A 26988-nucleotide genomic window follows, 5' to 3' on the forward strand; every position below is an offset into this window, starting at 1 on the left:
AGAAGGTAGTTGGCGCGGACTGGTGAAAAGTTCTTCTTCACGAGGAGATTGTTTTGAAGCGTGAAGGAAGATAATCCGCGCTTAAATGCCCTGGGGACAACGTCGGTGTGCCCTTCCAAATATTCCACCAGGCCTTTTAGCTCCGGGTCTGCCCGTTGCTGTTCAGCGAAGTCTTCCGCGCTTATCATGCCAAGGAAGGCGTCATCTTCGTCATCTTGCGGCGGCGGGTCAATGGGGGCGCGTGATAGGCAATCGGCATCGGAGTGTTTTCGTCCTGACTTGTAGGTTACAGTGATGTCGTATTCTTGTAGTCTGAGGCTCCACCGTGCCAGTCGTCCTGAAGGATCCTTTATACTCGCTAGCCAACACAACGCGTGATGGTCACTGACGACTTTGAATGGCCTGCCATAAAGATAAGGGCGAAATTTAGCTGTAGCCCAAACGATGGCGAGGCATTCCTTTTCGGTTGTAGAATAGTTGCCTTCCGCTTTTGACAGCGACCGGCTAGCGTAAGCTATCACCTGTTCGACTCCGTTTCTCCTCTGGACTAGAACGGCACCGAGGCCTAGGCTACTGGCGTCAGTATGGATTTCTGTATCGGCGTACTCGTCGAAGTGCGCAAGTACCGGCGGCGACTGCATGCGTCGTTTGAGTTCTTCAAATGCGTCGGCCTGCGGCGTTTCCCACTTGAACTCAGCATTACATTTAGTTAGACGTGTCAACGGCTCGGCGATGCGTGAAAAGTCCTTGACAAAGCGCCTGTAGTAGGCACACATGCCAAGGAATCTACGTTCGGTACATGAACGCACAAGCATCTCCACCAGATGTCACGTGGTGGTGACGTTGAAGAAAGAACACAGTAGCAATACTGTGAACAAGAAAACTAACTTTTATTGGGCGAACCTGTGCCCACAAAACAGGCTACACTTATAGCGCAACGATAGCAGCGAACACGCTCGGCGATCGTCGAAAATCTGCTCAGCGGGTCAAGCGCGTCGGCTTTTATAGAGCAGTCGTCGAATGTTCCAGACTAATCGTTTGGACCCGTGTGCTTTCCACAAAGTTCTACACCATTCGCGCTACGCGATGAAATCAGATAACACAAGGTTCGGCGACAACAGACAGCCGGGTAGAAGCATCGATAACTTTCCAGAAACGTCGGATACATGCAGGCGCGTCCCGCGCTGTGCGATTGCATTTGTTAAGCGGCGAAACGTGGTCGCCCGATAAAGATAAGTACACGTATCAATATCGTCTATGCCCGTGTCCTTTCTCATCCAAACTGCTCTCTTTCTGTCTCTTAAAGTTATGCCTAGCATTCTTCGTTCCATCGCTCTTCGCGTGGTCCTTAACTTGTTCTCAAGCTTCTTTGTCAGACTCCAAGTCTCTGCGCCGTATGTCAGCACCGGTAAAATGCACTGATTGTATACTTTCCTTTTTAATGATAATGGTAAGCTCCCATTAAGGTGCTGCCGATGTCTGCTCCATGCGACCCAACCCATTTTTATTCTTCTGTTAATTTCCTTCTCATTGTCAGGGTTCCCTGTGATTAGTTGACCTAGGTAAACGTACCCTTCCACAGACTCTAGAGACTGACCTGCGATCTTGAAATCTTGTTCCCTTGCCAGGTTATTTATCATCATCTTTGTATTCTGCATGTTAATCTTCAGTCCCACTCTTACACTTTCCCTGTTAAGGTCCTCAATCATTTGTTGTAACTCGTCTGCATTGTTGCTGAATAGGACAATGTCATCGGCAAACCGAAGGTTGTTGAGGTATTCGCCGTCGATCATTACTCCTAAGCCTTCCCAGTTTAATAGCTTGAATACTTCTTCTAAGCACGCAGTGAATAGCATTGGAGAGATTGTGTCTCCTTGTCTGACTCCCTTCTTTATAGGTATGTTCCTACTTGTGTAGAATTAAGGTGGCTGTGGAATCTCTGTAGATATTTTCTAGGGTATTTACGTAAGCGCTCTGTACTCCTTGAATACGCTATGCCTTTATGACTGCTGGTATCTCTACCGAATCAAATGCTTTTTCCTAATCTATGAAAGCCATATACAGTTGTTTATTGTACTCTGCGGATTTCTCGATAACCTTCTTAATGACATGGACGTGATCCATTGTAGAGTAACCTTTCCTGAAGCCAGCCTGCTCCCTTGGTTGACTAAATTCCAGTATTGTCCTTATTCTGCTGGAGATTACTTTGGTAAATATTTTATATAATACTGGGAGTAAGCTAATGGGCCTATAATTTTTTAGGTCTTTAACGTCGCCCTTTTTGTGGATTAGTATAATGTTTGCATTCTTCCAGTTTTCTGGGACCCTTGCAGTCGATAGACACTTCGTATAGAGAGCCGCCAGTTTTCCTAGCATTATGTCTCCTCCATCTTTGATTAAATCGACTGTTATTCCATCCTCTCCTGCTGCTTTTCCCCGTTTCATGCCTTGCAAGGCCTTGCTGACCTCATCTCTAGTTATAAGAGGAGTTTCTGTATACTGTTCATTATTGTTTTGAATAAAGCGCTCCTGATTCGTCTGGATATTGTAAAGGTCAGCATAGAATTTCCGTTGCTTTTACTCTTCCAGGTTGCTGATGATACTACCCTGCTTATATTTTAGCGCATACATCTCGCTTCGTCCTATGCCAAGTTTCCTTCTCACTAATTTCAGGATGAGTTCATTTTTTACAGGTTCTTCAGTCTTTCTCACGTTATAGTGTCGAATATCACTTATTTTCGCTTTGTTAATCAGTCTTGACAATTCCGTGAATTCTATCTTATCTCTTGAGCTGTACACTTTCATTCTTTGTAGTTTCTTTATTACGTCTTTTGTTACTTGGGAGAGCTTGTCCATTAGTTGCCTTGGTGCCAGGCTGCCAGCCTCGTTACGGTTTCATTCATTACCTCTATGTCATCATGATCATCTCTGGTCCAAGGCTGCATATTTGTGTGCAAGTACCAGCCTAAATTTGTCTGCTTTTACCCTTACTGCCTCTAAGTTGACCTGTTATTTCTTGACCAATTTTACTCTTTCTCTGTTTAAATTCAGGTGAATCTTGGCCCTCACTAACCTATGATCACTGCATTTTACCCTACCGATTACTTGAACATCCTGAAATATGCTGAGGTTGGCAGAAAGTATGAAATCAATTTCATTTCTTGTTTCACCGTAGGGCGTTTCCAGGCCCATTTTCTGTTGCTACGTTTCCTGAAAAAAGTGTTCATTATTCTCAGCTTATTCCTTTCTGCGAATTCTACCAGCATCTCGCCTCCAGCGTTTCTAGAATCGACACCATAGTTGCCAATTGCCTGTCCACCCGCCTGCTTTTTCCCCACTTTTGCATTGAAGTCCCCCATTACTTCTGTATACCGCGTTTGTACTTTTCTCATCGCTAATTCAACATCTTCATAAAACTGATCTACTTCCTCATCGTCGTGACTGGACGTTGGAGCGTACGTTTGTACTACCTTTAATCTATACATTTTATTGAGTTTGATTACGACTACTGCTACCCTCTCGTTGATGCTGTAAAATTCGTCAATGTTGCCCGCTATGTCTTTATGTATTACGAATCCCACCCCGTACTGCTTCTTATCCGGGAGACCTCTATAGCAGAGGACATGGCCGTTATTCAGCAATGTGTAAGCCTCACCAGGTCTTCTAATCTCTCTAAGGCGGATAATATCCCAAACAATATCTGATAGTTCTTCGAAGAGTCCTGCTAATCTTGCCTCACTCGATAGGGTTCGGGTGTTAAACGTTGCAAGGGTCAGTTTCCATTGGCGGCCTGTCCGCCAATGCATCTAATTTACGGAATCTAATTTACCCCTTCTCTCATGTCGCCGCCGTATCGCCAGTCTTTCTTTATTCTATAAACTTTTTCGTAGCTCGATGGGTATCCCGCCACACATTTTTCCACCAACACGCAAATCTAATCGCGCTGGTCATCCTCTTCAACTCGCGCGCCCACGTGCACGCACCGTTACCTTTTCTACGTCATTTTTTCCTCCTACAGCTGCTGACTGGAATGGGCTTCCGGGCGACACCGCTGCTCTCCCTTGCCCATCCACCTTCATAGAAAGCGTCACCAATCACCTTTCACCATAGTTTAACACATGGTTTCTGCTTATTTCTGTGTAACCCACCCGTTATGTAACACCCCCTTAGGGGGTCCTAAAGGAATAAAAATGAAATGAAATGAAACATGTTTTTTGTCGATTTAATAAGAAAGTATCACACGAACTTTAGCACTATAACAGTTTGAAACCAGAAAAGCAGTGCATGCCGCTGATATGAAAAAAGTAAAGGCCATGAAATGAACAAGTTGAGGACAAATATTTTATTGAAACTTTGTTAACCTACCGGCCTTTCTCTCATTTGCATCTCTCTGTCTTTCAAGAAGCTTGTTTACATTTTGTACATAGGCAACGTCCAGGCAAAAGTCTCAATGAGGCGGTGTTTTGTTACAATGTATTGCGCAGGAGCAGCTGTCACAGGTCGTGTATTGTAATTGTACCGAAATTATAGTCGCAGCATAGAGCACATATAAAAAGCAGGAGTTCTGAGAAATATACGAGGGCGAGTCAAATGACAGTGGGCCAATGGGAACATATGACATACAGGGTAATTTATTGAAAAGTATTCTCCATAAGCATTTAGACATTTGTCCCACCGTGAAACAAGTCGCGTGATTCCCGTCTGATAAAACATCTTAGGTTGCTGCTTTAAAAAAATCTGACTGATGACGTGAGAGCACGTCATCGTTTGACACGAATCTGGTTCCTTTGAGCTGTTTTCTCAATTGCTCCAAAATGTGGAAGTCACAAGGCGACAGGTCTGGGCTGTATGGCGGATGTTGCAGCGTTCCCACAAGACCGTTGGCATTTTTGTATTAACCACATCAGCGGCGTGGGGATGAACATTGTCGTGGATTAAGTTGACCTCATTCCTCAATTTTCGACGTATTTTCTTCTTGATTGTGATACGCAGCTGATTCGACGTTTCGCAATATCGGAAACGATTGATAGTTTCTCCAGGTTCAGCAAATTCGATCAATAATGGCCCCTGACGATCGAAAAAGAAGGCAAAAACACCTTTTTGGCAGAAATGACGGCCTTTGGTTTCCTTGGGGTGGTGAATTAAAATGGTTCCACTGTAAGCTTTGCCGACGTGCTTCAGACTCGTAGTAGCGGCACCGTGATTCGTCCCCGGTCACAATTGTAGACAAAAAATCATCACCCTCATTGTGATGCCGGATTAGATGAGTCAAGGCAGCACCGAACCTCTCCGTCTTCATGCGGTAGCTGAAAATGTTGGCCATTTATTGCGCACAGAAGAGCCGATAACCGAGATGTTCGTGAATTATTTTGTGACCCGAACCGTGACTGATGTTCACACACCCTGCCAATTCAGCGATGTTCATCCTCCGTTCTTGTCTAATCAGCCTTTGCAAATGTATTGGAGTGATTGCACGGTGGCTTTGGTCCGGTCTTGGATCGTCTTTGCAACTTTACCGTCTGTTGAACCGTTTCCTCCAACGCCTCACATTGGCCAATGAAACGCAATGGTCAACGTACACGGCATCCATACGGCGACTAATTTCTTCTGGGGAAATATGTTCAGCAGTTAAAAACCTCACGACTCCACGTTGTTCAACTTTTGGAGCGTCCATTATGTCATGCGACCATGTTCAACCCAGTGTACGACAGCATTAAAGATATTTATCTTCACACTTGCATGTCACTTTTGTAAATTAGATGCCTATGTGCAACGCGCATGCCTCGCAGATAATGATCCGAAGCATTATTGCGCCGGGTGGGTTCTCTCACTTTCATTTGACTCGCCCTCGTACATGCTGCGCAAACACACATTCGCAGATCACAGCACCCCCTCCGTCTACTGCCCCCGATGTATCGCGCGCGACAGGAGGCGGCGCGCTTTCTCCTCGCTTTTCTCCCTTGCGCCCACAAGACTGAGTCACCATCGTCGGCTCACCCATACCATTACCCCCCCCCCCCCCCCCCCCGCCGCACCTACGCTATCACTCCCACATACAGCATGCGGCGCACGGTCCCGCTGTTATCGCCCTTGTACTTTATACGGAACATGAGGGCGACGGCGACGTCAGGAAAGCGCCGGTAGTGTTGTCCGTATAATTGCTACCGCAATACTATAATAAGAGTATCGGGCAAATGAACCGTGCCGTGGCTCATTACTTTTCGCAAAGATGAAGTAACGCAATCGAACTTTCACCATGCGACAATTCGCTGCGCCGCGACAATGTGTGTTTTTTCCCTTTCTGGTCGGGGGCACCGTAATAAAATAATAAAAAAAAACGTGAAGGAAAGCATGTTGGCTACAATCGAATGTCTACATTGTACACCTTATGTGGCTACCGAAGGGATGTGGAAGAAAACGGGAGACGCTTGGCCCACAGAAACCATGCGCATACTGCAGGGTATCCCAGACCGGCGAAACAAGTCTTTACGGAGAGGTTGCGCTCAAGTGAACGCGTTGCAATCCGTCGAGTCTCCGCATTGATGGCGGCGTGCGACAACACATTGTTTCATTTTTTCTCCTCTGCTAGCCAGAAAGCGTCCAAACTCTGCGAGGCGAAAATCCACTCGGCCAGAGAAAAACGAAGGCGCATCGAAGTGTGCCGCGCGGTGGTTGTGGCAAAACGAGTAAAACGCATGCGTTCTGGCTGGCTCCGGCAGCCCGCGCGTGGCGCGAACAGCAAAAAAAAAAGTATAAAAAAATATAAGAGAATTGAAGAGACTGAATGTGCGATCGCGAATAATGGTCAAAGTAGAAAAATAAATAACATGCTAGCTTTAGTGTCTTGATATGGTTCCTTTGGCGAAGGTGAAAAAAAAATGTCGATATTTTTTTTATTGAAAATAAAATAAAAGACAGAGGCGTAGTCACCTTATAATGGTGACGGCTACTCCTTTTCTCATAGCGGAAACAACTATATAAAATATGTAGCAAAATGAAAACAAATCACTTCATACGGTCAGAAATCCACAGCACAGTCCTATACGCCCATGAACATAACAGTATAAAAGCCAAATGCAAGTTGCACCACAATGAGTTCGTAAACAAAGTCACAAACACAGAGAAATGGCCGTGATGTAGACTTCGATAAGTATATAATCAAATGAGGAATTCATCATCATCAGCCTGGTTACGCCCACAGCAGGCCAAAGGCCTCTCTCATACTTCTCCAACTACCCGCTCCTGTACTAATTATGGCCATGTTGTCCCTAGAAACGTCTTAATATTATCCGCCCACTTAACTTTCTGCCGCCCCTACTACGCTTCCCTTCCCTTGGAATCTAGTCCGTAACCCTTAGTGATCAATAAAAGCAGGGCTAAACGACAGGACGAGTGAAGGGACAAAGACAACAGCGCTGACTAACAACCAAAGTGTCTTTATGCTTTCAGTCAGCATATATATGCTGTTGAGAATTGGTAGCGACCGTCGCGCGTTTCCTGCAACCGTGGTTGGGGGCCCGGCGACGCACCAAGAGGGAGCCGGCGAACGGACGAGGGGGCGCCCCGCTGGGCTGGTGTCCCGACCGGCGCCTCGACCCGCAACCTGATCCGTGCCCCGTGTTTTCGGCGGACCGCCTGCTGGGCGCGAATGGCCGGCGCTTCCGAGAAGGACGAAGGCGTCGGTGTGGCCAACGGACAACTCGTATTTTGTATTTTCTTTTCTCTTCCCTTTCTAGTCACTGCGATGTCTTTTGTAAAATAAACGTCCAGTCTTGAAGCGAACCCCGACGAGTGAGAATCGTTCCTTCGAGGCTCCTGCGTGCGCGGCCGCTGTATACGCCGCCGCCCGAAAGAGTCTCACGCAGCAGCAGTTTTTTGTAGTCGCACTCGCGAAGTGACCTCCACAGAGCGTTGGTCGTAGCCTTTAATTATTCTACATTTTCTGGTGCCGAAACCCGGGAATACTTCGCCTGCTGACATCGAAAGCGCCATGGAACGACTACAGAAGAAGCAAGCTGCCCTGCGACAAGCAATCGAAAAAATCATCGCAGCGGCTAGCGACCTACTGCAATCGCCAACCATCCAAGTCGGTGAGCTTGAGGAACACCTCGACCTTATCCTCGAACAAGCGGATGAGTTGAAATCTGTTAACGAGAGCATCGAAAAGAAGATAGATCTTCAAGAATTAGATGCAGAATTAGAAGCTTGCGCTGCATACACGGAGAAGATCTGCTCTATCAAAACAAAGATCAAGAGAGCTCTCAGGAGTCAGACAGCCAACGAGAGCCGGTCGACAACTCCGTCAGTCACAGGCAACGCATCAGAGCAGGAAGCATACCACATCGGTTCCGTCCCACCTGCGACATTCCAGCCACTATCAGCAACAACCAAGTTACCGAAGTTAGAAATCGGAAAATTCAGCGGGGACCTGCGCTCGTGGCAGAAATTTTGGAACCAATTTGAATCGACTATTCACAAGAACAGCACCCTGCCTGCAATAGCGAAGTTCCAATACTTAACCAGTTATCTAACCGGAAAAGCCGCCGCTGCCATTGAGGGGTTGCCGATCAGCGATAGAAATTACGACATCGCAGTGAAGACCCTCATTGAGAGATTTGGGAAGGAGGACGTCATAATTGAGGACCACATGTCGCGCTTGCTTGACGTCCGCCCAGTGCACGATCTGCGGGACATCGAAAGGCTGAGGAGCCTCCACGACGAAATCCGCTCGGGAGTCCGAAGTCTAGAGGCGCTGGGAGTGTCGTCGAGCACCTACGGCACGTTGCTTCTCACCATCCTTCGTAAAAGTATCCCAAGTGAGCTTTGCTTGGCGTACTTCCGACGGAAGGCTGCCTCACCTGAAACGCCACAACACGAGCTTCTCGGTTTCCTCGATTTTATGAGAGAGGAAGTTGAGAGCAGAGAGAGAGCACAGAGTGCACTACGCCGTGGGTACCCGGACGCCGCTATCAGACAGAAAGCGCCAATCAAAGGGGATGTTCGCCCGCAAAACCCATCGGCATCTGTTCTCACCGTAACCGACGGCGAAGCGCAATGCGCATTTTGTGGTGCAGAGGGACATCAACCAGCGAACTGTGTCGCCCCCGTGCCCATGGCCAAGAAAAACGAGGTGATGTCAAGAGAGAGGCGCTGTTACAAGTGTGCGAAAAAGAAGCACCGTGCCGCTGAGTGTAGAACTGCAAGGTGGCTGAGGTGTGCCAAATGCTCTGGACGACATGCAACTGGCGTCTGCGAGCTCAATCAAAGACCGACACGCCCTCCTTCAATCGGAGATGCTGCATCAGCAGAGACAGCAGTGCAATCATCGCTTCAGGTGGGACCAGCACTGGGAAAGACCCGTGTGCTTCTGCAGACTGCACGAGCGTATGCGGAGGGCCAGCACAACAGTGCTCTGGTGAGAATGCTGCTTGACGGTGGCAGCCAGAGAACGTTTGTACGACAGGATGTTTCCCGGCGCCTCAATCTTCGCGTCATAGGAGGGGAGAAGCTAGCTATCTACGCCTTCGGAAGCGAGAGACCGTCTGAAGAAAGAAGGTGTCATCGCGTGGAATGCTGGCTGCGAAACTGGCGCAACAACACCAGAGTTCGGATCGAAGCATTAGAGGTGCCCGAGATCTGCGGAGACCTCCTCCCACCACCTGACGACTGCACGGCTAGCATCGCTCGTGAACAAGACCTCCAGCTTGCTGACTCCTTGCCTGACGGCTACCATCCTGGTGTTGGAGTTGAGCTGCTTATCGGGGCCGATCACTACTGGGATATAGCAACAGGAAATGTCAAGCGCCTTGGTGAGAAGCTCGTGGCCATGGAGACTGCGTTTGGATGGACATTGCAGGGCACTGAGTCTACATCGTCCGTCGCAACCTTTCTATCGAGCACCGGAGTGATGCGGGTAGGTGTGACCACAGCACCCGACGAAATCTCTCGTCAACTGAGGTCATTCTGGGAGCTGGAGCACCTTGGGATCGTCAACGATACACAGCTGACCGCCAAAGAAGACAGCGTTCTTCGGGCCTTTGAAGAAACCATCACTCAGAAGAACGGTAGATACCAAGTAGCTCTCCCATGGAAAGAAAACGCGTCAGACTTAACAGACAACAAGAGCATAGCATCGCACAGACTTCACTCATTAACGGCGAAGCTGCTCCGACATGAAGAAACCGTTCTAGACTACGATCAGGCAATCAGGAACTACCTGCAAGCTGGACACGCCGAGGAAGCGAACGAACTGGGTGAGTCCCCGCTGGGGCCCATTTACTACATGCCGCACCGAGGTGTTGTCCGGCCTGGTAGCGAAACAACTAAGTTGAGAGTCGTATTCGATGCCTCCTCCAAAGCGGCGGGAAAGCTGTCACTGAACGACGTCCTCTTCGCAGGACCTAATCTAAATCCAAACCTAGCGGACATCCTGATTCGATTCCGAGTGCATAATGTGGCCATAATGTCCGATATAGAAAAGGCTTTCCTTCAAATCGAGCTTGAAGAGAGTGCGCGCGACGCTGTCCGCTTTCTGTGGTATCAAAGTACACCAGGGCAGGGCGACGCGCTCCCTCCAATCAAAGAGTACCGCATGACAAGGGTGCCATTCGGCGTTACCTGTAGCCCGTTTCTCCTCGCAGCTACCTTAAGTCATCATCTCAAAACGGTACAGGAGAAATTTCCTCGCACCGCCAAGATCCTGAGTGACAACCTGTATGTAGACGACTTGGTTACTGGTGCCGACAGTGTAGAAGAGGCAGAGCGCATAATCAGGGAATCGCAGTCCATACTCAAGGCTGCAGGTATGAACCTCAGGAAATGGCGATCAAACTACCCAGAACTGATTGCATCGTTTGCCGAGACTGAAAGCGCCCAAAAAACTCTACCGGAGCTAGGCCCCACAAAGATTCTCGGTGTAGAGTGGAGGCCTGACACAGACGAATTCGTTTTTGAGATGACCGCCCTGATTGGATTTTTGGCAAGTCGGCAGGACACGAAGCGATTCGTATTGCAGGCCTCGGCGCGCATTTTTGACCCATTTGGCTTTCTCTCGGCCATTACCATCACGGCGAAGATCATGTTCCAGAGCCTCTGGGAGCGAGGTACGGCGTGGGACGAAAGGGTTCCCTCAGATTTACAGGAGACATGGGATAAATGGTGCCAACAGCTTCCTCAACTTCGGCAGGTATCAGTCCCAAGAATATTGGCTCGTAACCTAAGACATGCCCGAACGAAATCTGTTGCTGCACTTATTTTGTGACGCTAGCCCGAAAGCATACGGTGCAGTGGCCTACATCAAGGCGCAAAATGAAGAGGGTGAAATCACCATAGCACTATTAATGGCAAAGGCCAGAGTCGCTCCACTGAAGCGACTGTCACTGCCGCGGCTAGAGCTGATGGGAGCGCTGATTGGTGCACGGCTCGCAAGCTACCTGACAGAGCAACTGAACGTAGACGGCATTTCCGTGCACTGTTGGACAGACTCAACTGTCGCACTCGGTTGGATAAGGAGTTCTGCGCAAAGGTGGAAACCCTTCGTTTGCAATCGAGTGCAGGAAATTCAAACGCTAACAGACCCAACTGTGTGGCAACATTGTCCCGGCAAGGAGAACCCGGCGGACTTGCTTACCCGTGGGATCTTTCCTGCGGAGCTGGTCGGACGCAAGGACTGGTGGACAGGCCCAGAGTGGCTTAAAAGGGAAGAACGAGTCATTGCGGTGTCAGATATCCGGGAGGGCGAGCTTTGCATGGCAGAAGAGCGAGCGGTCCATATTCTTCACACTATCACAGAGAGCGCACCGGAACCACTAATGAACCTGGAAGACCATAGCTCACTAACGAGAGTGCTCCGTATAACAGCGTGGGCCAGGCGTTTCATTCTAAACTGCCGAGGCCGGTCGAAACTTACGGGCGAGGTGACGGCTGAAGAGGTAGCCGACGTGGAAAAGCTTTGGCAAAGAACCTGTCAATTAGACATGTTCGGGAACGATGTTGGCGCGCTGCGTGCCGCCAGACCGCTCGACCGGGCATCGTCAGTGATAGCGTTGAAACCATTCTTGGACGCTGACGGTATAATGAGAGTTGGCGGGCGGCTTCAGTACAGCACAGAAGAAGAAAGCGCTAGGCATCCCGTAATATTATCACCGTCTCATCCGTTCACACGCTTGCTCATTTCTTCGGAGCATAGACGCCTACTGCACGCCGGAGTACGGGACACGTTATCCCAACTTCGAGAACGCTACTGGATTATTCGAGGAAGACAGGCCATCAAATCGGTCATTCGACGCTGTCTTCCGTGCCAGAGGCAGAGTTGCCGAGCTGCACAAGAGCCCACTGCCCCGCTTCCCCCCTACAGAGTGACCCAGGCTGAGCCATTTGAGACGACGGGTATCGACTTTGCGGGGCCCATATTCTACAATGATAGCGGGTCCGAACACAAAGCTTATATTGCTTTGTTTACTTGTGCGACAACACGAGCCGTTCACCTCGAGCTTGTTAGAGACCTCTCGGCGAAGTCATTTCTGATGGCGTTTAAGAGATTTGTGTCAAGGAGGGGAATCTGCAAGACGGTTCTGTCCGACAACGCATTGACATTTAAACGGGCATCTAAAGATCTGAACCAGATGTTCCACGCCATAAAGGGAAGCGAGGTCCAGTCTTTTTTTAGTGCACAAAATATCAGTTGGAAATTTATTGTTGAGAGAGCGGCGTGGTGGGGTGGCTTTTGGGAGAGAATGGTGAGAACCGTGAAGGCCACCCTTCGCAGAGTGCTCGGAAGGAGCTGCCTTGACCATGACAGCCTCTCCACGGTTCTAACCCAAGTCGAGGCGGCCGTAAATTCTCGTCCGTTGACTTTCGTCTCTTCGGACGCGGGGGAGCTTATGCCCTTGACTCCAGCACATTTCCTAGTCGGTCGCAGGCTAACGAGCTTGCCTCCCTTCCGAGAGACCACCGAAGTCAAATCGTCAGCACAGACACTAACACGCCTATGGAGGAGACGCGCCGGGCTTGTTGACTCATTCTGGAAACGGTGGAGACGCGAATACCTACTGCAGCTTCGCTCAGCGCATGTTACAAAGCCAGGCAGAGGAAGAGGCATCGGTGAGGGAGACATAGTTCTCCTCGGGGATGATCGGGCTCCACGCCAGATGTGGAAAATGTGTCGTGTTTTGGAGACTTTTCCAGGAAGAGATGGCCGAGTACGTGCTTGCAAGATCCTTCTCCCGAACCAAAGCGAACTGCGACGACCCGTACAAGCCTTGTACCCACTCGAGCTCAGTGACGTGCCTGCCTGTGCTAACAATGGCGGCCGGGAATGAGCCGGCGCTCATTGCGGGGGAGGATGTTGAGAATTGGTAGCGACCGTCGCGCGTTTCCTGCAACCGTGGTTGGGGGCCCGGCGACGCACCAAGAGGGAGCCGGCGAACGGACGAGGGGGCGCCCCGCTGGGCTGGTGTCCCGACCGGCGCCTCGACCCGTAACCTGATCCGTGCCCCGTGTTTTCGGCGGACCGCCTGCTGGGCGCGAATGGCCGGCGCTTCCGAGAAGGACGAAGGCGTCGGTGTGGCCAACGGACAACTCGTATTTTGTATTTTCTTTTCTCTTCCCTTTCTAGTCACTGCGATGTCTTTTGTAAAATAAACGTCCAGTCTTGAAGCGAACCCCGACGAGTGAGAATCGTTCCTTCGAGGCTCCTGCGTGCGCGGCCGCTGTATACGCCGCCGCCCGAAAGAGTCTCACGCAGCAGCAGTTTTTTGTAGTCGCACTCGCGAAGTGACCTCCACAGAGCGTTGGTCGTAGCCTTTAATTATTCTACATATGCTCCGCCGCTATCTGAAACCACAGAATCAACAGAATTGGGCATGCACAGGGGGATTGGAATTATGGCGATAGGAAGGCAATCTCCTTCGGAAGGAGACAAATAGAAGGGAGGCTTACACATGCTTGGCCACCAACGTGAATGTGGAAAGCTTCGGAAACAAGGCGTGCGCGGTCATCGCGGTATTTTGACAGGTAGGTCACACCTTCGAAAAATGGCTTGCAGCCGCATTCATTGCAATGCAGTGACAACTGACTATCTTTTGCTCGTTCTTTAAATGTGTCAGAGTGCTCGCGCATGCGGTAATAATAATAATAATAATAATAATAATAATAATAATTATTATTATTATTATATCTTCATGCCCCGTTCTCTTAATTAATAACCTATTGCGTTCGAAGCTTCCTGCAGCCGGTGCTTGACACCTTCTACAAACTTGTTCGATGTCCATATGCAAATGTCATCAGCATACATAGATATGTTTCTGTCCGCTGGAAGTACTCCTGGTAAACCTGCTATTGCTGCATTGAAGTGACGTTGAGTTAATACACTTCTTTGCGGAACTCCTTTGTTTATGGTGTGTGCATCGCTTTCTCCGTCATTTGTATTTGTATATATATTTCTGTCTTTCAAGAAGTTAGCGATTCATTTGAGAACTCGGCCATGCACTCCAAGAGTTGAGAGTCCAAGCAGAACATGAAAGTGACTGACCGAGTCAAAGCCCTTTTTAATATCAATAAACACAGCCACAGCAATGTTCGCACAGCTAATCTCGTGGTCAACAAACGTTACCAAGTCAAAGATTCAGTCCATTATACATCTACTTTTTCTGATGTCAGCCACTTGATTTGATAGAAAACTGTTGGATTCTATCCACCATTGCATTCTAATATCGATAATTTTTTTCATCACCTTTGAAACGCAGCTCGTTAAACTAACAGGACGGAAGGACTCAAGAGAAAGTGGCGTTTTGCCAGGTTTTAGCAATGGGACTACATTAGCGATCCTCCAACTCACAGAAGCATCTGCTTCCTCCCATATCTTGTTGATGACCTGTAGGAGAGTGAACGTGCCTGTTGGGCCAAGGTTTTTCAAGGTACAATAAGAGATGTTGTCAGGACCAGTCGCTTTCCTTTGGCATCTCTTCGAGAGAGCGTGCTGCTGTTTTCTAAAGAGAACAGAACAGCCAACTTTATATATATTTATATATATATATATATATATATATATATATATATATATATATATATATATATATATATAAATATATATATATATATATATATATATATATATTGCTATACGCGTGTACTATTTGATTGGTTGAACGAGGCGCGTGGGCGTCATCACTAGAGAACAGAGGAAGAACGAACTGGGCTCGCGCTGTGAATCTAACCGGCCAGTGCTGCAACTGCTGTTGTAAATGGAAGCTGTAAATAGTTGCTCGTCTTCCCGACTCGTCCATCGCGTAACATTGTGGTGGAGGTGTAACGTTCCCCGTCGTCGCCACAGAGCTCCGAAGCGGCCGCACCGTTCTGCTTTCCGCCATGGCTCCCGGTGACGACACCTCCTCTCCTTCTACTCCTGCGACCCCGACAACAACGTACGTTACGGTTAGGAATCCCCGCGATCCTGACATATTCTCTGGCCGAGATAATGTCGACGTTGAGGACTGGCTCAGCCTGCATGAGCGCGTTAGCCGAAACAACCGCTGGGGCCCTACCATTGTGCTAGCGAATATCCTGTTCTTGGGCAGCACTCCTCGTTTCAGGTTCCGGACGCACATGGACGAGATCTCTAGCTGGGATGCTTTTAAGGAGAAGCTCAGCGACCTCTTTGGAAATCCCGCCGGTCGGCAGTTGGCTGCTGGAAAAGAGCTTGCTACCCGTGTTCACTCTTCAACTGAATCGTATGTCTCGTACATACAAGACGTGCTCGCTCTTTGCCGGAAAGTCGACGAAAATATGGCCGAGGATGACAAAGTCAGCCACGTACTTAAAGGCGTCGCGGACGACGCGTTCAACTTGTTGGTTTTCAGCAATGTGTCGACCATCGACGTCACTGTCACGGAATGTTGCCGCGTCATTCCACAGTTCTGCCGGCTCCCTAACACGGCTGCGACGTCGTCTTGCGTCGACCTTACCGCTTCACCGCCCTTAAATGAGCACGTCACACGTATTGTTCGCCGGAAGCTCGAGGCTGCAAGTCCTGCGCAGTTCAATCCACGCCCACCTGACCCCACCATTGACAAACCAGCCCCAACTATCTTTCTCATTCTGGTAGTTGTGCGGCAAGAATTCGTAAACCTAGGTTTTTCTGCTGCCTGCTCCGTCTCGAGACCTGACGCCCGACCGGTGCCGACTGCTACACCTTACGGAAACCTGTATTCCACTCCCAGATATACCGCAACCCTACTGAGTGGAGAACTCCGGACGACAAACCCATTTTCTTCAGTTGCCTCCGCATTGGCCACGTCGCTCGCCACTGCCGCGCTTCCTGGACGTCGCCGTATTGAAGCTCCTTTTCCCCATCTCCTCGCCCATATACCGACCCGCGTCCTAACTCGCCTCGCCGTATGCCTCCTTCCTCTCACGTATCCGTCGATGTCAGTCGTCCTGCTCACTCCCCGCCCCTTCAGCTACGCCGCTATTCGTCGTCGACCAATTATAGACCCTCCCGGACGGAAAACTAGGCCATGCCGCTGTTGGAGGTAGTGCTGCGTCACGTTCATCCTGTCCAAATCCTGCGTTGACGCTCCTCACTAACACGAACCTAATTGAAGTAGACGTAGATGGTGTTCCGTTGACGGCATTAATTAATACTGCAGCCGAACTGTCCATAATGAGCGCTAACCTATGTCGTTGCCTCAAAAAAATTTCTTACGCCTGCCATCAATTGACCCGTATGCGTCGCCAATGGCACCACTGTTGCCGTCAGGGGTATGTGCATTGCTCGCACAGGAATTGCTGGCCACCAAATTCCAGTCGTGTTCACCGTGCTGACCAGTTGCCCCCATGACCTAATCTTCGGGCTCGACTCTCTGACGACGCATTCTGCCCTCATCGACTGTGCCACCGGTACGCTGTGCCTCGAGCTTCCTCTTCTTTCAGACGTTCGCCCCGAACAACCGAACACCCTCTGCACTACAGCGTTTGTTCGCTTACCTTCAAAAACCCTAACCTTCGTCCAATTGGCCTCAACGGCAACCGTGCCTGATGGCGACTATGTCGTCGCAGCTATTCGTGATGTCCTCCTGGCGCGTGACATCCCTGTGCCGCGCTCCATCGTATTCCTTGCCGCTAATCGGATGTTTCTCGCCGTTATCAATTTTGGCTTCACGAAGCAAGTTTTACCTGAGGGCATAGCGGTGGCAACGCTCCGGTCAGTGACAGACGACCACGTCACTGCTTTTGCAGCTGACGCATCTCCATATCCTCTTGATTTCCCGCAGGATGCCTTGAACCTCGTCGACCTATTACCTCCCATGGTCGCTCCGGACCTCGCACCTGACTAAGCAGCCTCCCTATATCGCCTTTTGCGTTCCTACTGCGACATATTTGACACTGACAATTGACCGCTTGGTCAGACGTCCCTTGTTAAGCATCGGATAAACACTGGTGATGCTGTTCCCATTCACCGCCGACCGTATCGCGTGTCCACGGCAGAGCGGCAAGTTATTCAGCAGGAAGTAAACAAGATGCTCGCCAGAGTCGAGCCCTCGTCGAGCCCTCGTCGAGCCCTCGTCGAGTCCGTGCTCGTCAAAAAGAAACATGGCACGTGGCGCTTCTACGTTAATTACCGCCACCTAAACTAAATTACTAATAACGACGTTTACCCTTTACCACAAATTGAGGATGCTCTTGATTATCTTCACGGTGCCAAATACTTTTCGTCCATCGACCTTCGATCTGGTTATTAGCAGATTTCCGTCGATGAGCAAGACCAAGAAAAGACCGCTTTCGTCACTCCAGATTGCCTCTACCAATTCAAGGTTATGCCGTTCGGTTTATGCAATGCCTCCACCACGTTCGAACGGATGCTCGATTATGTGCTTCAAGGTTTCAAATGGTCAACTTGCCTTTGTTTCTTGGATGACGGCCTTGTGTTCTCTTCTACATTTGAGACGCGCCTTTAGCGCGTCGCAGCTATTCTTGACGTCTTCCGCAAGCGTGGACTCCAATTAAACTCATCGAAATTTACAGTGCTCATAGAATCTCATCGAAAGATTAGAGTGCTTGGCCATCTCGTCGATGCTTCCGGAGTACAGCCCGACCCGGAGACGATTCGAGCAGTAACGGCTTTTCCTGTACCTCAGTCTGTCAAAGACGTCCGGAGTTGTGTGGGCCTCTGTTCTTATTTCCAGCGATTCGTGAAAGATTTCGCAGCAATCGCTCGACCACTCACTGAACTTCTGAAGAAATACGTGCCTTTTACGTGGGGCTCCCCTCAGGCTGCTGCATTTTTACGCCTTATAACGATTCTCACCAATCCACCGGTCTTGGCCCACTTTGACCCGTCCGCAGCTGGAGAGGTCCGAACCGATGCCATTGGTTATGGGATCGGCGCCGTCTTATCGCGACGCGAACACGGACACAACCGCTTTATAGCCTACGCTAGCCAGCTCCTGACAACTGCAGAGCGCAACTATTCAATTACCGAGCGCGAATGTCTTGCTCTCGTCTGGGCTGTTTCAAAGTTCCGCCCATATTTATATGGCAAGCCCTTTTCAGCATTCACAGACCATCATGCGCTATGTTGGCTTTGGTCGCTCAAGGATCCTACTGGCCGGCTTGGTCGTTGGGCCCTCCGACTGCAAGAATATTGCTACAGATTGTTTTACAAGCCGGGACGCCAACACCAGGACGCAGATTGTCTCTCTGGCTATCCAGTCGAAGACGCAACCTCTACGTCTGATGCGGACACCGACGCCTGTGTTTTCTCGGTTTTCCACGGCTCCATGCCGCCGATGAGCGGCGCCGTGACCCGTCCTTGCGTATCATCACTGACCTCATTGAATTGTCACTTGCCGACAGTTCGCTTCACTTATTCAGACTTCAAGATGGCGTGCTCTACCGCCACAACGTTCAATCAGGCGGCCCTGCTTTACTCATTGTGATCCCTAAACACCTTCGCTCGGCTGTTCTCCACGAACTTCACGACCTCCCCACTGCAATTCACCTGGGTTTGTGACCTACCTACGACCGGATCCGCCGACTCTTCTTTTGGCCAGGACTTGCTCGCTCCGCTCGAAGATACGTAGCTATGTATGAGAAATGCTAGCAACGAAAGACACCATCGACGCTCCCTGCTGGGTGCCTTCAACCACTCGACATTCCCGCGGCACCATTCTTTTTGGTTGGTTTGGACTTACTTGGCCCATTTCATCTTTCTACCTCTGGGAATAGGTGGATCGCTGTGGCCATGGATTACGCCACGCGCTATGCAATCACCCGAGCGTTCCTACAAGCTGCGCCACAGATGTCGCTGATTTTCTTCTACGTGACGTGATTTTATTACATGGAGCTCCGCAACAACTTCTCACAGACCGTGACCTGACATTCCTATCATATGTTATCGCGGCTATCCTGCAGTCCTGTGCCACGAGGCACAAGCTATCCACATCATAGCTGTAGTGTATTCTGCATCACTGTCAGCGCTGCGTGTGGCGCGCGCTGTGTTCGTGACACGATACGCTCCCATGTGGGAAGGGCGTCCCCCTCCTCTGCTTGTCTTGCATAAAACAAGTGCTGAATAAACGTTGGGCCCACTTTTGTCAGCAAGTGACACATGATGTGTCGTAGACTGATCCGCTCGATACATGGTGTCAGGAGTGGTAAGCACGGTAATGCACTGCCTGCACGACGCATGAAGACGAAGGATGCTGTAGAGCGAAATGGATTTCTTCAGGCCACCGGATCCGCTTTCTACAACAAGCGACCTGCGGAAGAACTAGCAGCTCTTCAAACAAAGGTTTGAAATCTTCTTGAGTGCTTCAGAAGTTGCCCAAAAGCCTCGACCTGAGTCTAAGAAAACAGCGCTGCTTTTAAGTCTCGCCGGCGCAGAGGCTATTGAAGTATTTAACACCTTCACGTTTGCAGAAGGCGAGAAGAACGACGACTATATCCCACGGCGATGAAAAAATTTGATGAGTATTGCATTGCACAGACCAGTGAAGTGCACGAGTGGTACATATTCAGGAGAACCCAAGCTGCTGGCGAACCAGTGGAGCATTTCCTGCAAGACCTGGAAAATCACGCATGTGCTTGCAACTTTGGCGCTCTCACAGAATTCATGGTGAGGGACCAAATTGTATTCGGGATGCACGACGACAGGGTTTGTGAAAGTCTCCTCGCAGACAACAACTTGACTTTGCAGTAAGCAGAACAAGCCTTTAAAGCAGCTGAAGCAGCAGCAACTCAACAGCAAATATGGAGCCAATAACACCACGTGCATCCAATCGGCAAGGCTAGCGAAAGCAGCAAAGTACGAGAACAACAGACGCGTTATGTGAGCCGAAATTGCGGTGAAACACACGCCCCAGCTGCCCGGCATGTGGCCGAACATGCCGGAGATGTCAGCGACAAAACCATTTCGCCAGGTGTAAAGCGACGGCACTAGTTGGCGAGCTACAAAGCGGCGAAAACGATTTCGACATACTTGATTTACCCGCAAGAAACGTGTCAAGCAAACATGATTGGATGGTGGAAGTCCTAATCAAGAACTTGGCAGTTCATTTAAATGTTGACACCGGATCGCAAGCAAATTTGCTGCCTTATGAAATATACAGCAAAATCAACCCAAAATTGCCTCTGTACCCTAGAAGTGCGATTTTACGCCCCTATGGCCGAGATGTAATCAAGCACATTGCCATCATGCGTGCCAAAGTCGTTCTAAACGATCGCGTTGCCATGCTGAGCTTTTTCGTGGCACGAAAAGGGAGCCAAGCCATCCTAGGTCTTGAGGCGAGTGAAAACCTAAGACTGATTTCACGCGTGAACACCGTGTCGCAGAACAGCTCTGAAGAAGTGGTCGCCAACTTTCGTCACCTGTTCACTGGCACCGGCTGCGTAAAACGCGTCTACCACACGGTGTTTCGCCAGGACGCCGTGCCAATGGTTCAGAGACAAGGCCGAGTACCCCTGGCCTTAGAGGAGCCACTTCGACACGAGTTGGCAAGCATGGAGCAAGCCGGAATAATCGTGAATGTCACCGAGCCAACAATCTGGGTGAGTCCCCTTGTTATCGTGCGAAAGGACGGGAAACTGCGAGTATGCATGGACCCCACGAAGATAAATGAGTGCCTCAAGCGCGAGCACTACGCAATGCCGAGGCGAGAGAACATAGAGGCCGAGCTGGCCGACGTAAAGCTATTCCCTCGGCTAGACGAAAACGCAGGATCTCATCAAATTCCCTTAGATGAGGCAGCTTCTAGGATATGCACTTTCGCAACGCCCTTCGACCGTTATCGGTTTTTGCGACTGCCCTTTCGAATATCGTCAGCGTCCGAAGTATTCCAGCAAAGCCTATGTGAAGTTTTGGACGCGCTTCCTGGCCTTAGGGTGTATGTCCATGACATACTCGTGTGGGGCAAATCCCGGCAAGAGCGCGACCAACGTGTCAGAACAGTGCTAGAAGCGGCAGAATATGCCGGGCCAACGTTCAATCCAGTAAAGTGTGCATTTGGCGTTCAACGAATTGAATTCCTCGGTGACGTGATAAACGAAAAGGGAATCCGTCCGAGCTCGTCCCTTGTCGAGTGCATGCTGAACTTGCCCCCACCGAGTGACAAGCTAGCTGTTCAACGCATGCTGGGTGTCGTGAACTATTTCGGAAAGTTTCTGCCAGCGCTCGCGGGAAGGACAACGCTTCTTAGAAGCTTGCTAAAGAAAGACACCGTTTTCTAATGGTCAGCAAATCACGAAAAAGAATGGGGAGCGCTCTGCGACAACCTTAGCAGGCAGCCTTTGCTATCAGTGTTTGACCCTGATAAAGAAACCAAGGTATCTTGCAATGCATCAAAAAACGAAATTGGTACTGCCCTGCTGCAGCATCACAACGGTACATCGAAGCCGGTTGCTTACGCCTCCCGAATGCTTACAGAGACGCAGCAACGCTATTGACAAATTGAAAAGGAAGCAGTGGCCATTGTTTTAGGCTGCGAAAGATTTAACGATTTCGTGTATGGGTGGCAGGTAGTCGTCGAGACAGACTATCGTCCGTTGATCTCTATGTCCCAAAAGGCGATCGGTGACATGCCACCCAGATTACAGCGTTTTTTGCGTCTGTTACGCTATGACATTTCCATACGCTATGTTCCAGGAAAACAACTTTTGCTGCTGGACATGCTGTCAAGGGCTTCCGTCACGGGCGCAGCTGGTCACACTGATGACGACGTCAAAGTGCACGCAGTGAGTATGATCGATTCTCTCGTCAGTTAAACCACGTGGAAAAAACTGGCTTCTGAGACACGGAACGAAGCACAGCTAGGCGCTGTTCTAGAGCCCCTACGGAACGGGGAACCAATTGAAGGGCCGCTGAAATCTGCTACTGAGCTAAGTAAAAGGGGTCCTCTTGAAAGGGTGTAAGATTGTCATCCCGGCCAAAATGAGGCACCATACGCTGGCAAGAATTCATCAAGGACACATGGGAATTTACAAATGCAAAGAAAAGGCACGGCGCCTGGTCTTCTGGCCAGGTGTGAACACAGATATCGAGACGTTTGTACAGGCATGTCCTGTATGCAAAAAGTATGCATACAAGTTGCCACAGGAGCCTTTCATTATGCGCCCGGTTCCGGACCAACCATGGTACCGCGTTGGCGATGGACATTTTCAGCCACGCAGGTCGGTCATATTTATGAATTTACGATGCCCTATCAAATTTTCCCGAAGTCCAAGAGCTCGCAGACACTTCAGAAAAACTATTGTGGATGCAGCAAGTGCCATACTTTCCAGATATGACATATCTGTAGAGGTATGTACTGACAACGGACCTCAGTTTTTTAGTAGAGAATTTGCAATCTTTTCAGAAGTCTAGGATTTGCATGATTAACTTCCTGCCCGTATTTTCCCAGCTACAAAGGGCTTGCCGAAAAACGGGGTGCAAGTCGTCAACAGAAGCTTGAAGAAAACGAGTGAAGCTAAACAAGACTTTTGGCTTGGTCTTGTCGCCTACAGGTCAACTCCACTGGAATGTGGCCGGGCACCAGCCGAAATATTAGAAGGACGTCCGCTGCGAACAACACCCCAGCCGTTCCGGTCGGACAAAGCCAGCGGGTTGACAAACACCAGCAAAAAGACTACTCAAGTAGGTCACTCGCACCATTCAGCCATGGCGACACACTCGGAATAAAATATGGCGCAGGTTCAAAAAAGGCTCAGGTTCTCCGGTCGTCTGGTCAACCAAGGTCATATGTAGTCATGACTGAAGACGGCCAACTCTTGCGACGCAATCGCGAGCATCTATTGCCAACTAGAGAGTCTTTCCGCCTACGCGGTTCCCACCAGGATGGCGAAGACTATTTCCAGGAATGTGCTGCCCTAGGTGCACGCAACACGACCCAGATGCGGCGCAAAATCAAGACTGCACAGCGAGCACTATGCTGATACGTCCGCAGCAGGCGGTAGCTCCAAGAAGGGCTACAAGACAACGTCGACCACCTCGACGCTTAATGTATGACGAGAACTTTGAACAAGCGCCGTGACTTTATTCAGTGCTCTGTCTTTCTGTTTTCCAAAGCTAAAAAGCTGTCGTTGTCACGTAATATTTTTGTTTAAAAAGGGGATGTATCGTAATCTGTATCACTATCAGCTCTGCGTGTGGCGCGCGCTGTGTTCCTGGCAAGATACGCCCCCATATGGAAACGGCGTCCCCCTCCTCTGCATATCTTCTATAAAACCAGTGCTGAATAAACGCTGGGCCCACTTTGGCCAGCAAGTGACACATCATGTGTGGTTGACTGATCCGCTCGATACAATACAATCCGCTAACCAATGGCGTCACGGAGCGTCTCAATCGCACTCTCACAGACATGCTCGCGAAATATCTCTTCAGACCACACTGAGTGGGACCTCGCTCTACCATTTGTCACATTTGCTTATAATTCCTCGCGCCACGACACAGCCGGTTGTTCCCCATTTTTACTTCTGTTCTGCCGAGAACCAGCACTGCCCCTCTACACAACTCCCCTGTTCACACGGCACCCACCAGTGACTATGCATTTTACGCCTCGCCCGCTGTGCCCACGCAAGAGAAATAGCCCGTGACCGCCTTCTGAATTCCCAAGAGAGTCAAAGGCGTTTGTAAAACCGGTGACACCGAGATGTACACTTCCTGCCTGGTTCTTTGGTGCTCAATAGTCTCGGTTGAGTCAGGTGGGCCGGTCAGAAAAACTACTGTCTCGTTACACAGGCCCATACCGAGTGCTTCGTGCCGTGACTCCCGTCACCTACGAGATCGCCCCTGTCGCCCCATCTGCTTCCCAGTCCAGTGATATCGTGCACGTTACACGGCTGAAGCAGTATCATCCTCCCAGTGATGCCATTTATACGCTCCGGGCCATCGCTTCTACCGCCGGGCGATTATGCTACACGCGTGTGGTATTTGATTGTTTGAACATGGCGCGGGGGCGCCATCACTCGAGAAAAGAGGAGGAAGAACGAACTGGGCTGGCGCTGTGAATCTAACCGGTCAGCACTTAAACCGCTGTTGTAAATAACCTGTAAATAGTTGCTCGTCTTACTGACTCGTCCTTCGCGTAACAAATGTTATATTGTATATTATATATATGTCGATATTCTTTTTTGTGACATGACGGCACAAGTTAACCACCACAAAGCTTCGTCTCATCAGAATTCGCTGAGTGCTTTGCGAACTTCTCTGACAGCTGTTGATTGGGCTTGTATCGTAGTATGGTCCGGTGTACAACTTTAGAAAGTCAATGCACATTTGGCGTGAAATGTTTATAACAGCATTAAACCCACAAAGTTACGGAATCGAAAATCAAAAATACGACTTTGGAAATGTCAATACACTGTCACAACAAATGTTTATGAGAACTTTGTTCCTATAAAGTTTCAGGATTATTATCCATGCGCTCCCTAGGTTTCGCGGCCTCCACGAGATGCCGGGATGAGCCCGCTCGCCATCGAAACACCCTTGAAACTTTTCGCTCGGTTTGTGCTCCTTACGTTACAATTTATGGCTCCCGGTGCAAGGGCCTTGTCGTGAAATCCAGCTCGATTTCGCAATGTTTGTGCTTAAATGTCTTTGCGAGATGAAAAGGACATCCTAGACAAAATCCCGCATGATTTCAGTCGCCAAGGGTTGTTTTGGTCGGCGGCGCATGACAGCACGAAATATTTCGGGGGGGGGGGGAGCTGCAGCACAATAAGCACCCCTTACCTACGCCCCTTATATATATATATATATATATCTAGCTGAAGCACAATAAGCACCCCCTACCTACGCCCCTTATATATATGTGTGTGTGTATATTGTTCCGCGTAGCTGGAGCCCAATGCTATATATACAATTTATTTACAGGGAATGTCACGGAAGGCCAAAATGGCGACACGTTATCAAGCGGACTCACGTCGTCTTCTTCCTCCTCGGGGCAGCCACCACTGTGGCGAATGTTCCGTAGCATCACCCCCGTCAGCAGAAGCGCCGTCCCGGTGCTTAATATACACATCCGCGGTGAAAGGTGTGTGGTATGGCTTTAGTCTCGCCACGTGAACGATGTCACTTGCAGCCAACGATGACGCTGAGAGGTTGGCGGGGATGACTTCATACATGACATCGGTCACTTGTCGCAGCACACGATATGGGCCAGTGTAGCGCGACAGCAGCTTTTCGGAAAAGCCCACACGTCGAATTGGTGGCCAAAGAAGCACCAGAGAACCCGGAGTAAAGTGCACGTCGCGATGGTGGCAATCATAGAGGCGTCTCTGATGCTCCTGCGAGGCCTCGAGATGGGTGCGGACGAGCTGGCGCGCGTGATCGGCGTGTGCGATCGCGTCGCGGGCGTATTCAGTGGCTGAACGTGTGGCCGAGGGCAACAAAGTGTCTAAGGGCAACGCGGGTTCTCGGCCATATAGGAGATAGAATGGTGAATAACAGGCGGTGTCGTGATGCGATGAATTATACGCGAACGTCACATATCGTAAGTGAACATCCCAGTCGTGGTGGTCGGTCGCAACGTACTTAGCATGTCGCTGATGGTCCGGTTGAAGCGCTCCGTGAGGCTGTTGGTCTGTGGGTGGTAGGGCGTGCTGAACTTGTGCTTTCTCGAGCAGGAGCGGAGGATGTCCTCGACGACTGCCGAGAGAAAGCTGCGGCCACAGTCAGTGAGTAATTGGCGCGGAGCACCGTGCACTAGAATGATGTCATAGAGCAGAAAGTCAGCAACGTCAGTAGCACAACTTGTCGGGAGGGCTCTGGTGATTGCGTACCGCGTAGCATAATCAGTAGTGACGGTGACCCATTTATTTCCGGAACCCGAGAGAGGAAACGGTCCAAGAAGGTCTAGACCAATACGGAAAAAGGGTTCCGGTTGGATGTCAATCGGCTGGAGACATCCAGTTGGAGTTATGGAGGGCTTCTTCCGGCGCTTACAGGGCTCACAAGCGGCAACGTAGCGCCGCACGGATCGGGCGAGACTCGGCCAAAAGAATCGACGGCGTACACGGTCATATGTGCGCGAGACGCCCAAGTGTCCAGCCAAGGGAGCGTCGTGAAGTTGTTGGAGGACAGTCGAACGCAGGTGTGATGGAATTGCGAGCAGAAGGTCAAGGCCGTGTGGATCGAGATTGCAGCGGTATATTGTCCCCTCCTTAAAGAGAAACATCCGGAGAGAGGCGTCGCCAGGCGTTGACTTGAGACGGCCGATGAGGGCTCGTAATGAAGGATCGCGGCGTTGCTCGTTGCCGATTTCAAGCAACTGGGACACAGAGAAAACGCAAGCGATGGCATCCGCATCAGCCGGTTCGTCGACGGTGTAGCGGGACAAATAATCGGCATCCTGGTGCAAGCGTCCCGTCTTATATATCACGGAGAAGGTATATTCTTGCAGGCGTTGCGCCCAGCGAACGAGTGGTCCCGTGGGGACCTTGAGGGAGGATAGCCAGCAGAGCGCGTGGTGATCAGTGATGGCACAGAAGGGGCATCCG

At 50.0% G+C, this 26988-nt stretch overlaps 1 protein-coding gene across 1 annotated transcript in view; it reads left to right on the plus strand.

The window, feature by feature from the left end:
- Nucleotides 1-7990: 7990 nt before the first annotated feature.
- Nucleotides 7991-26988, plus strand: part of LOC140216626 (uncharacterized) — a 28935-nt gene continuing 9937 nt past the window's right edge. Inside the window, exons 1-3 of the mRNA XM_072287007.1 lie at nucleotides 7991-8816; nucleotides 9294-11185; nucleotides 20830-21045. Coding sequence (XP_072143108.1) covers nucleotides 7991-8816; nucleotides 9294-11185; nucleotides 20830-21045 — 2934 coding nt within the window. The remainder of the gene's footprint in view (nucleotides 8817-9293; nucleotides 11186-20829; nucleotides 21046-26988) is intronic.

The sequence above is a fragment of the Dermacentor andersoni genome, chromosome 3, assembly GCF_023375885.2.
Source record: "Dermacentor andersoni chromosome 3, qqDerAnde1_hic_scaffold, whole genome shotgun sequence".
Classification (NCBI taxonomy): Eukaryota; Metazoa; Arthropoda; class Arachnida; order Ixodida; family Ixodidae; genus Dermacentor; species Dermacentor andersoni.